Below are 12,946 nucleotides of genomic sequence, written 5' to 3'. Positions count from 1 at the left end.
ATTTGACTAGCAGTCCGTGTTGATGGCCGTTGAATGTGTTCATTCAGGGAATCTAACATAGTGCATCAGGGAATCTAACAGTTATATTCCTTCTGCATAGTCTCCTTCCACATTTCCAGCAAGGTAAACTAAAAGTAACTTGTTACAAGTTGGAATCAGTGCTATTCAGTTAATTTTGTAAGTGTGAGGGTTAGTGTCTATATCAGTAAGAGATGGCAATACAGAAAATTACTCGGTGGTATTTAGTATTTTAGTGGCAATTATTTTGGTTGAAAGTGAAATGTTTTCAACTCCCTTATATTCTGCTGGCACTGGTAACTTTTACTGTATTTTTGAAGTCATCACCTTGAAGATCTCATACAGTCCTGCTGCCAGAAACCCAGCAAAAAAGTTATTACAGGTGTATAGCGAACTGGATTTAGCATTTAGACCTGTTCAAGCTCCCATTAAAATAACACATCTCAGTTAAGATATTATAAATTTAATAAACATAGGAAGACCTGTAGTTATGAAGATTATCGAAGCATAGAATTATTCAAAACAGTTTAATAAGTATTGGAAGCAGTTTCAGGCTAGAGTGGGATTCAATGGTAAAAGATGTCCAAGGTAGACCTTACCACCTCTAAATTCTCAAAAGTAGCATCTGTGTGTCTGCCTCACTATTCAGTCATTGAATGGTGCAATGTTACTCTGTTTGCATGATAGCTATGATTAAACTTGCCACAAAGGGCTGGGCCTTATCAATACCCTCTAATTAATGTAAGTATTAATTACTGCCAATATATCTATGACATTAAAAAAATTCTTATTGCCAATGTTGAATAACATTGAGCTGAACCTTGGTAGACCTGTAGAATTTTGTAAATAAAACAGCAGGGGCATTTTAAGTTTAAGAGAAACTGTAATAATTTTCTTTATTGTCCTCCAAACACATAACATAAAGACTTAAGTCATCACATCAGACCAGCCTCTTATAGCGAACCCCAACTCAATGTCGGTGGTAGTGAATTATGCATGTGTTTCCACCCATTACATTATCTAGCACTGGCTCCCCAGAATTCACCAAAACCAGCATTAACAGCCTGTCTGGAGCTTGCTTGAGCCACCCGGCTCGGCCCTATGTTCCATGGGTGGAGTAACAACAGGTGATCCTGGCTTGTCCAGATATGTATTGACACACTCGTGGTCATGTCATGACTCCAGATCTTGGTGGGCCATTTTAAGGCGATCAACGGAAATACATTCAGGTTTACCCATCCTATCTATGATTTTAAAAAGTATTTTCTCTTTGTTCCAAAATGCGGTACAGGCCACCGTAAGGAGGTGGGGGGGAGTTGCTAAGGGGATGTTACTGCGCATCGTGGGGGATGAAAATGAATGCTGTATGCGATGATGGGAGATAGCAATAGGTACAAAGGAATTCAGATAACTGAGGAGGGTGGAACACTGTTGAGAGGCCGACCAGCCAGTCATGGCATCAGGAATAAAATCATCTGGCACTTGCAATGGCTGCCTGTATACCAACTCAGCCACACACGACTGCAGGCCCTCTTTAGGAGCTGCTCTGAGCCCCATGCCACACTCATCCATCAGGGAAGCCCACAGAACAGCTTTTATGGAGCGGTGAAACCACTCGCAGCGGCCCTTGGACTGCGAGTGGTACGCCGTGGTGTGGTGTGATGTAGCCTAACACTGAGGTCCAGGGCCATGGCAGCCCAGAGGTCTGATGTGAACAAGGGACCACAGTCAGAGGAAATATAAGATGGGGTGCCAAACCGAGCAACCTAGGTGCTGATGAATGCCCGAGCCTTGTCTGTAGCTGTTGTCAATGCTAGAGGGATGACCTTTGGCCACCTGGTGGTATGGTCCACCATGTTAAGGAGCTGTGTGAAATCACATGGTGGGTGCGGGAAAGAGGACCAACCACTTCTGCATTAACATGGTCAAGCCATCAGTCAGAGATCTCAAAAGGTGTGTTGGGGAGTGGGTGTGCCAGTAGGACCATGTTGGAAAGAGCTCGTTTAGTCTCATCAAATACTCTGTCCACTGACCAGTCAAGCACGTCATTAAAGGCATTGCCTTTAAGGGCACTACACAGGGGAAGCATAAGTGCAGCAGCTCACGATGATAGAAATTCACCATACCTAAAAACTCCTGTAGTTTCTTAGTTGTCTGAGGTGGTGGGAATCCACAATCGCGGAGACTTCTGATGGGGGTGGTTTCATACCTTCTGCAGCAATCCAATGGTTGACAACCCAAACTGGCATTTAGTAGGATTAATAGTCAACCTGTGTTGACTTAAGCACCTGAAAAGTGTGCAGAGATGAGATACGTGTTCGGATTTGGATGCACTGGCAACAAGTATGTCATCCAGGTAAAGAAAAAGAAAATCTAAGTCTTTTAATTCAGAGTCCCTCAGCCACTGGAAAGTCTGTGCTTCCTCAGCCCAAACGGCATACGCAGAAACTCAAAGAGGCCAAATGGGGTTACCACAGCTGTTTTGGGAATGTCCCCCAAGCACACAGACACCTGATGGGCTAACTAAGTCAACTTCAGAAAAAATTAAATTAACAGTGAAACGTGCTGAAGAGTCTTGGGTATGTTGGGACTGGATAACAATTGGAGGTGGTGACTTTGTTGGTACGGTAATTGCCACATGGGCGGCAACCACCATCGGCCTTACAGACCATGTAGAGGGGCGAAGCCCAGGGGCTATTCAATGTGCATACAATGCCAAGCGTTTCCATGTTGGCAAACACAGTCTTCGCGGTAGCCAGCTTTTCTAGGTCCAGTCTACGCGTGTGGGCATGGACCAGTGGGCTACTGAAGCATCATCCGCTGAAGCAGAGCGTCATCCATTGTGTCCCATAATTCTGGATCTTGCTGCCGCTGGTGGCCTCCAGTGGGGTTTTGTCACTCTCCACCTTCTCACCAATCGGTGACGCTAACAGCACACTCACTTGAGCATCCATGTCACAGAAGAAGCGTTGCCTGAAAGAGTGTCCGTAATGAACAGTAGACACACCTGGCACCTGAAGGCCCATGGTTTTCAAAAATCTCTGTCCCAATGTGCTAGCACTGTCAATGCTGAAAGGCAGTTGGCACTTCCAAGCATTCGTACCAAAGCGAGGGTGGTAAAAGCACAGACCTGGCATTGTCTGTTTCACAGCTGCAAGCGTGCTTGTGTTTGAGACCCTGCTGACCAGGCTAATTGAGGCAGGGAAAGGAGGAGGATTTATGCACCTCTGCCTGGATGAGTGTACACTATCAGCCACTTTAGTAAGCTCCCTGTAGTGCTTCACAGACGCATTAGCGAGGGCTATATGAACTTGATCAGGCATTTGCTGCATGAAGAGTTCTTTAAAAATAAAACAAGGATGGCGATTTCGCAGGAGGAGCAGCATGTGGTCCATTAACTCTGAAGGCCTAGCATCATCCAGGCCAGGCAAAGAGATCAATTGTTTGGCATGCTAAGACTCTGACAGTCCTGAAGTCCATAAAAGGTGAGCTCTCAGTGTTCGATATTTATTGTGTTCGGGTGGCTGCTCAAGAAGACTCACCACTCTTGCTCCCGTGGAACTGCTGAGCAACACTACTATTGTAGTAATACCTCAGAGATTTCTCACAGCGTAAGTTAGGACTCGGCTTGTACAAATCAAGCGACAGCATTTTGCTCCTAGAACTCCAGCAGTTTCAAAGCGACTGCATTGGCTGACATGTTGAATAATTCTGGAATCATCCTAGAGCGTCGTTTGTAAGTTTGTAGGTTTTCACAACAGAGGCATTTTAAGTTTAAGGGAAACCGTAACAACTCCTTTATTGTCAACCAACACACAGAACAAAAGTCGTGGAAAAAAACTTCCTGTCATTAAATCATCATGTCAGACCAGCCTCTTAAAGGGAACCCCATCTTAATGTCAGTGGATGTGAATTATGCACATGTTTCCACCCAGTACATTACCCTACAGACACAGGACATTGCTTATTGGCTGCTTGCACTTACATGGACTGGATGCCCCGAGACCTATTTGAGCCAGGAGGGGTACAGGAAGGCCTGGGAAGACCTTAGTCTTTGAACTAGTAAGGTAATTCGCCAAGTCGGCCTGATGGCCTTTGACAAGAGGCAGATGTGCCTCCTGTGAAAGCCAGGACTATGCAATATGCGTAAGGGACTTTTCAAAAGCATTATGAATGTTTTAAAAATGATGAAATCAGAAATATAAGCAGGATTAACTGGGATGGGATAGAGAGGCACATTCCCCACTCTTCTGCAGGGGAATCCCAGTGGGCTGGGACTCTGCCCTTGCACTCTGTATGGAGTCCAGTAGAGGAATGGGCAATAAGTGCACCAGCATCCCAGAATCCTCGTGGGTCTGTACATCTGCAGATATTATTGCCGGGGAACAGTCAAATACCAGGATGTCCCTTCGGATCTGCTGACTGCAGCCAGGTTGATTTGGCCAAATCTTAGATGAATGTGTTATAATCAGGATTTATCCAAATTGGTCGGCTATATCCAAGTTTACTGATGATACAAAGCTGGATAGCTGTTTACGCTCTGAGGATGATTGAGGAAAATATCAGGGAGGTGCTGACAGGCTAAATGCAAGCCGGCTGAGATGTGGAGAAATGGGATGTCATCCACTTCAGTAGAAAGAAATGTCTTTTAAATGGGATGATTGAAAGGTATCAGTCATCAGAGGGACCTAGGTGTCTTTGTACATTAATCACTGAAAGCAAGCAACTAAGAAGGTAAACCGGTACGTTAATCTTTTTTGGAAGAGGAATTGAGTGCAATAGATATATTACTCCAATTATTTGGTGCCCTGATGAGGTGATGTCTGTAATATTTTCTTTATTCTTGGTCTCCCTGTCTAAAGAAAGATGTGCTTATCATAAAGGGAGTGCAGTAACAGTCCAGCAAATTGGTTCCTGAGATCAAGGCTTTGCCTTTTGAGCACATCGCATAGATTGGGTGTGTATTTTCTCATGTTTAGTATAATCAGAGGCAACTTTACTGAAATGCACGAAACTTGTGAAGCATCTGATAGGATCGATGGTCAGTAGAGGAGGCTGCTAGCTGGGGAGTTCAGCACCAAGTGGCAGTGGAGGCTCAGTTGCTGAGTATATTCACAACAGGTTGATATTTTTAAGATATAAGAGAACTGAAGTGTCTGGATTAGAGCAGGAAAATGATGCCATAATCTCCTCAAGTGATAGAGCAGGCACAGACGTCCAAATCGTCTACCACTGCTTTTATTTCCTGTGTTAATACTTAAAAATAAAATGACACAGCACAGTAACAGGTCCTTCAGCCCAAAACTACACCGGCCTTTAGGCTCCACTTACATAAATCCTATGTTACCCCCATTTCCATCAAACCCTATACATTCTACTACTCTTCTACACAAAGGGACAATTTGCAGTGGCCAATTATCCTATCAATCCATTTGTGTTTGGGATGAGGGAGTAAACCAGAGCATCTGGAAGAAATCCATGAACTCACACAGAACCCATGAATGTACAGAGTCCCCACAGTTGTATAATTTATACTTGATATTGGTCTCAGATTGACTTGTGACATTTAAAAGTTCCATTACCACCAGCACTGATACCAAGATGGATCATCAAATCCATTTCCATTGCAAGGTCCCAAAGAAAGTGCATCAATTAAATAAGTCATGAAAATCATTAAACATTCATTGCTTGTTCATGTAGGTTGCTTTAGGATCATGTGTAGAAAGATTGAGCCCAGGCTAATAGAATATGAGTAAATTTGCAAGATCTTATTACATACTTCTTTATAAATTCTAATAGAACAGTACAGCACAGGCCCTTCAGCCCACAATGTTGTGCCAACCCTTTAACCTACTCCAAGATCAATCTAATCTTTCTCTCCCACTTAGCCCTCCACTTTTCTTTCATCCATTCACCTATTTAAGAGTTTCTTGAATGTTCCTAATGTATTTGCCTTTACCAACACCCTAGCAGAGCATTCCACACGCCTGCCACACTCTGTATATTAAAAAAAAACTACTTTGACATCCCCCCCCCCACCCCCTGGTGCTTTTCTCCCGATATCTTAAAGTTGAGCCCTTTGTATTAGCTGTTTCCACCCCAGGGAAGAAGTTTGTGGCTATCCATTCAATCTATACCTCATCATCTTGTATACTGTACCTATATCAAGTCACCTCTCATCCTCTTCTGTCCAAAGAGAATAGCTGTAGCTTACTCAACCTAAGACATGCCTTCTAATCCAGGTTTCATCATGATAATTCTTCTCTTCCCTAGACTATAGGGCTGCGAAGAACCAGAACTGACCAATATTCAAAGTGTGGTCGAATCAGAATTTTATAGAGCTGCAACATTATCACACAGCTGTTGAACTCAATCCCCGAATAAATGAAGGCAAACACAACATACAACTTATTAACCATCCTCTGCAACTTTAAGGGATCTATAGACATGAACCCCTAGATCCCTCTGTCCCTCCACACTATTAAGAATCCTGCCATTAACCTTGCATTTTGCTTTCAAGTTTGACTTTCCAAAGTGGATCGCTTCACACTTTTCCGGATTGAAATACTGATAGAATATGAGTAAGTTTGCAAGATCTTAGCCCTTTTTAAAATAAAAATAAATGATTAATTAACTTTTTTGTAATGCAGTGCGGTATCTGTCAAGGACAACTTGGGGATGCAACTACAGGAACAGATGTCCGGATCCGCAATGGTCTCCTAAATTGCAATGACTGCTACATCAGGTCCAGAAGTGAGTAACGTTTGAACACCGTGTGTATCTTGTAAAGTATTTTCTCGTCTGACAACATTCACATTTACTGCCCAGATCAGCTGAAATATCTTGGCCTGAAATGTCAACTGTTTATTCCCCTTCATAGATGCTGCCTGACTTGCTAAGTTTCTTTAGCATTTTGTGTGTGTTGCTCAAAACTTTCAGCATGCATTGTTTATCCAGTTGCAGCTGCCACAGCAGTAGAGGGGAGGAGCCAGTGGCTTTTTTTAACATTGTTTTTCAGTGGAGAGTCTTTTTTTTACGAGTTGCAGCAGCCAGTGCGGTAGCAGGGGAGGAGCCAACAGCGTTTAATTTCTGATTGGCTGTGTTTAGAAACTCGGCCAATAAAAGAAAGGTAGGATAAAGTAGAGCAGCCATCATAGCGGTCCCCTTAAATAAACTATTTATTCAAGAGAAATGGGAGAAGGACAAAAGCTCAAGATTGGATAGTGAAAGAATAGAGGAGAGTGGGAGACAGTAGGTATCTGGGGGTCAAGGAGAAGCCTGTAGAAAAGAAAGGAGGTAGAGAGCAGAATGGAAAGTGAGAATGATTTATTTGGTAAAAATAAATCATGGGCACTTTATTCTCTCCATTGACAGTGTGTGATCAGAACAGTGCACGTCACTCTAGCTGTGGGCTTGCTAGTGTTTTTTTACCAGTTTAGCACAATCTCTCTCCTTTTGTATGCTCTCCTTTTTCGACTATAGGATCCCATGCAGCATCTTAACCAACCTCTCTGCCTTTGCGACAGGCTTCAGGAATCTGTGGATGCACACTTTGATCCCACTGTTTCTCTACACTTCTCAGTGTATTGCAATTTGTGTTTTTGCAGTGTGGTAATTGTAAAGCTTAACCTGAAGATGCAACTATAGGGACAGATATATTACAGCCTCTGCAAGTGGACGGCATCAGTTTTCACTGGTTTGAAATATACAACATATTATTTCAATCAGTACCCATTCTACTACTCAAGGCAATTTTGAATGAAGACCACTTTTCATTGGATCCTATGGTCTTTTATTATCTGACCTATTTGCTTTGTGGATTCTTGTTGGATGCTTTGCAAAAAAACCATGCAGACTGCATTAAGTGCCCTCTCCTCATAGATCCTCCTTATTTGTGACATTATAGCTTCCAATTAAATTCTGTGTCCTTTCATTTTTTTAAAATTTTGCTTTCGCCTACTGTAAATCAAGAATGAAATATAATCTGTGTGTCTTACTTTGTAGTCCATGAGTCTTAGAATTAGTTAGTTTGATTGGTCTGTTTAATGATTTCACCTATCTTGGACACCAGAAACCCCACAGTGTTTGGTGCCAGTTTGAAATTCACTTTGGAATCGGGAAATTGGCATGCTAAACCCCAAATTATATTTTGTGGGAAGCTTTTGCAAAGTCATTGAATATCCCAAACTCAAGATGTTACCTAAATATGGTAATTACTAATATTAAGGCTCATACACTAATCGTAATTTTCTCAGAGTAAACATAATCAAGTCAAATGGCTTACAGCACTTGCATTATAATCACAGTCTTGCTGATAAAACATTTCACAGCAGACTAAAACAGTGGTTATTTATTTCCCAGTTACCTTCTTGAATTCTAAATAGTACTCGTATATTTATTTATAAATAAGAAAAATGCACCATGATAAAAATGTAATAACAATTCTAACATATTATTTGTGAAGATGGTTCAACTGCTTTAAATCTTGGTTCCAATTTGGCCATCCTGGTAATGTTAGGATGGGATGAGCTCAATAATGCTTTTTAAACATTTATCATAGATGTTTCAGTAATTAAACACTTAATGATGCACCAATATTTTTATATCTATAAGCCATATTTGTACATTGCCCATTCATATTCTTTGTTTTGTTTAGCTGCTGGACAACCCACAACTTTATGACCCTGCTACATGTCAATCAGCAAATGAAAGCCCAACAGAGCACAGATGGCCGTGAAGTTCAACACGATGTTCTCTGGACACAGTCACGGATAGAAACCATCATTCACTGGCTTCCACACTCCGAGAACCCCCTTTTTTTTTCCCAAAGCAACATTTAGCTGTGTTGTTATTTTGACAGCCAACACTTTAAATCATTTTCTTGTTTAGTGAAAATGCTGTTCTTTTGTTCATATAGTCACAATAGTAGCGTAATTTGATATATTTTTGCTGTTGAGGAAAAGCTTGTAACTGAATTCAATATGTTTTTAATTAATATTGTGTGACATGTAATTTATTTTATTCCCTCCAGTTATGAAAATGTTAATCATAAAGGTGCAATTACAAGTGGAGTAAGTGAATAAAACTCTATTTGTCCTGTGTAGTGGTTAATAACTTTGTATTCCTTTCCTTGGAACTAATTTGAGCCATCTATGTCACATTTACGGAATGCAGAGATCATTCCAAATGCATATAGTAGATTTGCAATTATCTTGATATTTTAGAACGCTATGTCCTTTCGGTGCATTTCTTCATAATGTAAGAATATCATGAAGGTCTAGCATACAGAAAAGAAAATTGATGAAGAGGCAATAACCAAGCTTTTCTTTCATCCTAGCTAATAGTAACTTACAACTACACAATGTTTTGAATCTGACATAGCATTGTTAAACAAAAAACAGAATTGAAAGCTGAATTACTTGCCTTTGAGGAAAATGTGTGTGCCAGAAAAAAGATTTGCACTCAAGTTTGCTGTTTTGGAAAAAAAAATACAGTTTATGTTTAAAACCTGTTTCAAATGTGTAGTCAGTGGTTGGTATCGTGTATCAGATCCCTTAGGTTGTTCGTTCTCCTATGATTCAGCTGATTGATCTATTCCACTGTTTTTAAAAAAAGCATTTAAATCAATACTTCCTTCAAGCTAATGATTATTTAGTAGACAACTGCCAGACTGCAATTCAAATGCAAGTCAACAAAAATGAACTTACCACTCCTATACCATGATCAGAGGTTTTCCAATATAATATGTAACCCGTCCATATTATAACATTTCCCTGTTAACCCGGGTGTTTCCATTGTTTATGTGCTTTGATCCCTGTGTATATAAAGAGGTACCAAGTATTACAATTCCAACCGTGTTCTGATAAATACAATCAGTATATCTGTGCATGCTCAAATACTGTGGATTATAGTCTGAGTTATGAATATAGTCTACACAGCATTTTAGATTGAGATATCAATTTGGAAATGGCTGAAAATTCAATGAGTGGTAAGTTATTGGTTTCACATTTCTACATTCATTTGATAATGGAGTAATTCCTCTTCACTATAAATAATAAAATGTGTTAGCATCCTGTTAGGCTAACTAAAAGGTAAATACAATTATCTTGTTATTCTTTTGAAACATTCTCCCTAAAATAAAGCATTGAAGCTATGAAATAATTTACAAGTCAATTTTTCTAAGTAAGGATTCAATTTAAATGGCTTAAATTATTTATAATTCCATCACAACGCACTATTGGAATAATCTGCAAAACTGTTGAAGATTTTATAAAATACTGGAAAAGTGAAGACTAATTAGGTGGGAGAATTTGCTACAAAATTACTTTATTTAGCTTTTTTTTTATATTTCTCAGACTTTTAGATTATCACTTGGGTTGCCATGTAGCTCAAGCAAGCCACCAGTCAAGCAGTTACAATTAATTCGAGGCATGTCATAATTCCTTGCTTAGCAAACCAGATATATCTGAGGCAAATGCTTGCAAAGAGATTCAATGGGGAACTGAAAGCACCTAATTAGCCAATGACTTGTATCTGCCTTAAACAACAGCAATACAATACCTATTCTGCATCTAGAGCTCTTAACTTCCTTGCAGGAGGATAAATAGTAGGGTGTAGTCCATTATCATGTAGCAGCTTTGTTAAAGAGAACATAAATTAACAAGTCTCTTTGGTTCTGCAATAATTGCCTAAATTGTAAGGTTGATATTTATTTATTAAAATAGTTTTAAATCATGTTTTGCATGTTGATGATAAGGCATTATAATGATAATTGTGTGCTTTATTTTTATTTGTATCTGTTTGAATAGTTTGTTAAAATGCAATATTTGCTTCATTTACACTAAAACTGTGCCTTAGTAAGTGCAGGCTATTGCATACAAATGATGAGAAGTGAATATGAAGTGTTGGTATCTGGCTCAGTAAACATTTCTGCCAGCTCTTGATACACTAGGTGCATCATACTGCAAAAAGGGTGAGTCAGACATGACACTGAGGCCTAACTGGTTCATCTCATGTGATTGGCTCATACTACCCAAAGATTCCTACCCTCTGCACGACTTCAGCAAAGGCTGATGTCCATCCATTGTGTAAAATTCATCTCTTACTGTTCAAAGGATTTTTAAAGACAACTTTTTACATATTCTTGTACACTTTAGCTCTTCAGAAATTACCTGCAGAGGAAGCATTGAACATGTATTGTAGCACATTCTGTACCTATTCCAATAACCCCCTTTACAAATATGTCTGTTTTTAATATTAAGTGCTTCAATTTTGATCCAAATACACAGTAGGTTTGTAAGTGGTAGCACTTCAACTTCTTGACATGCAATAAACTATGTTAAGATTTATGTAATCCACAATTAAACAGTAATAGTGTAACCCATTTTAATACAGTAGTAGAAGCAGATTATAGATTGGAAACTATTGTCAACAGTATTAGAAGAGTAATGAGTTTATATCATATTCCCAGAATATGCACTATTTTGAAGGTATTATTCACTCATTCAAAGGAGGTTGTGAAATGTCATAAAGCACATTGGAGTAGATATTCATCCTCTGGTTTATATGCTAACAGTGTGAAGTATTGACTGATACAAATTGAAATCCTATTCTGAAATTGTTTTATTGACATAAGTTAATTAAAATTTCACAGTTTAATACAAATTCATTAATATGTTGCACTTTTAACACATACAACAGAGAACACATTTCCATCCACAACAAATACTGTTAATAATTCTTTGCCTAAAATGTCAATGGAGGAGTTCAGAGAAGTGAATTTCAATTAATTATAACGTAGATGATCACCCTGCTTAACCACTGTGCAACATGTGAGGTCCATATTTGGAATATTAGTCAGTTTAGAGTTATCAGTGTAATTACTGTCATGATTGCCCATTTTCCACTGTCACTTGATTATTCATGCTCACATAATTTGATGTGGTTTCCTTAAAGTAACACAACATGAATTTCTGCTGCCCTCCATTAACATCTGTACTGCGGTCACTTATTGCAGAGAGTACATGGTTAAACCACATTTCCCCGGAAAGTGCAGGACCAAACATAGGCATGGACAGGTGCACAATGAAATGACATATTTTAACTGGGGCTGTTTTTCAAACATAAAGAATTACAATTATCTGGCATATGCTACAGTTGAGCTATTGTGCTATATGTATAGTGTTTTGCCTCTTGAAGGAAAAGTTACAATGTTCAATTAATGCAACAGCTTTTATAGTAAATGTATGTTGTTTATAAATAAAACAAGTAAAGCTACAGTAATGTAATGCTTTCATTTCTCACTGTTCAAGGTTTAGAACTTTTTTATGTCTGTCTATAATGATCTATAGTCATTTTGTGCTAATTTATCTATTTTAGATTCTACGTTCACATGTCAGATGCGAACTCTGGTTAATGCTGGAAAATAGATGCTGAGATCTCAGTACATGATTACCCCTTGTCTGCCCAACTGGATGCAGACACAGAAACAAATTCATCCTGCTTAAATTCTCTGATTTCAGCTATTGCTATTAATTGTTTTTGTGCACCTCCTGGGGCATGAGTTTCCACTGTTTAATGCCATCCTGCATCTAATAAAGGGGGTGTGCATTGTACTTGCAGAAGGTGGTGGAATTATCATCAAGGTGATTATAGTAGGCATAATACAATGCAGAGAAAGTGAGCTCCACTCTCCATATTAGGACTTATTTCACACTGTCCACCCGCACAACATAGTTTCCACACAGTGTCATCTGTTTGATCACGATGCCATTTCATTCAAACTGTTTGCAAAAGTCATCAGCACACTTCCCCTTCCTGCAGTTGCTGGACAAGATGACACACAACTGGTTCCAGCAAACCAGCAGGGACAAGCACTGGCATCCCCTTGCTTGCAGTGCTCACCATAATCAAAACAACATTGTCAAAG

General features: G+C 39.6%; 1 protein-coding gene across 14 annotated transcripts in view; it reads left to right on the top strand.

The window, feature by feature from the left end:
• limch1a (LIM and calponin homology domains 1a) overlaps nucleotides 1-12,295 on the top strand; it is a 395,389-nt gene extending 383,094 nt beyond the window's left edge. For all 14 annotated transcript variants that reach the window (XM_063043243.1, XM_063043232.1, XM_063043235.1 and 11 more), the window contains 2 exons: nucleotides 6,669-6,771; nucleotides 8,675-12,295. In XM_063043243.1, the coding sequence (XP_062899313.1) occupies nucleotides 6,669-6,771; nucleotides 8,675-8,700 (129 nt within the window). In that variant the 3' untranslated portion in view covers nucleotides 8,701-12,295. The remainder of the gene's footprint in view (nucleotides 1-6,668; nucleotides 6,772-8,674) is intronic.
• Nucleotides 12,296-12,946: the final 651 nt, after the last annotated feature.

This window comes from Mobula hypostoma, chromosome 3 (assembly GCF_963921235.1).
Source record: "Mobula hypostoma chromosome 3, sMobHyp1.1, whole genome shotgun sequence".
NCBI lineage: Eukaryota > Metazoa > Chordata > Chondrichthyes > Myliobatiformes > Myliobatidae > Mobula > Mobula hypostoma.
The sequence above is the reverse complement of the archived record's forward strand: the minus strand, read 5'-3'. Positions and strand labels throughout refer to the sequence as shown.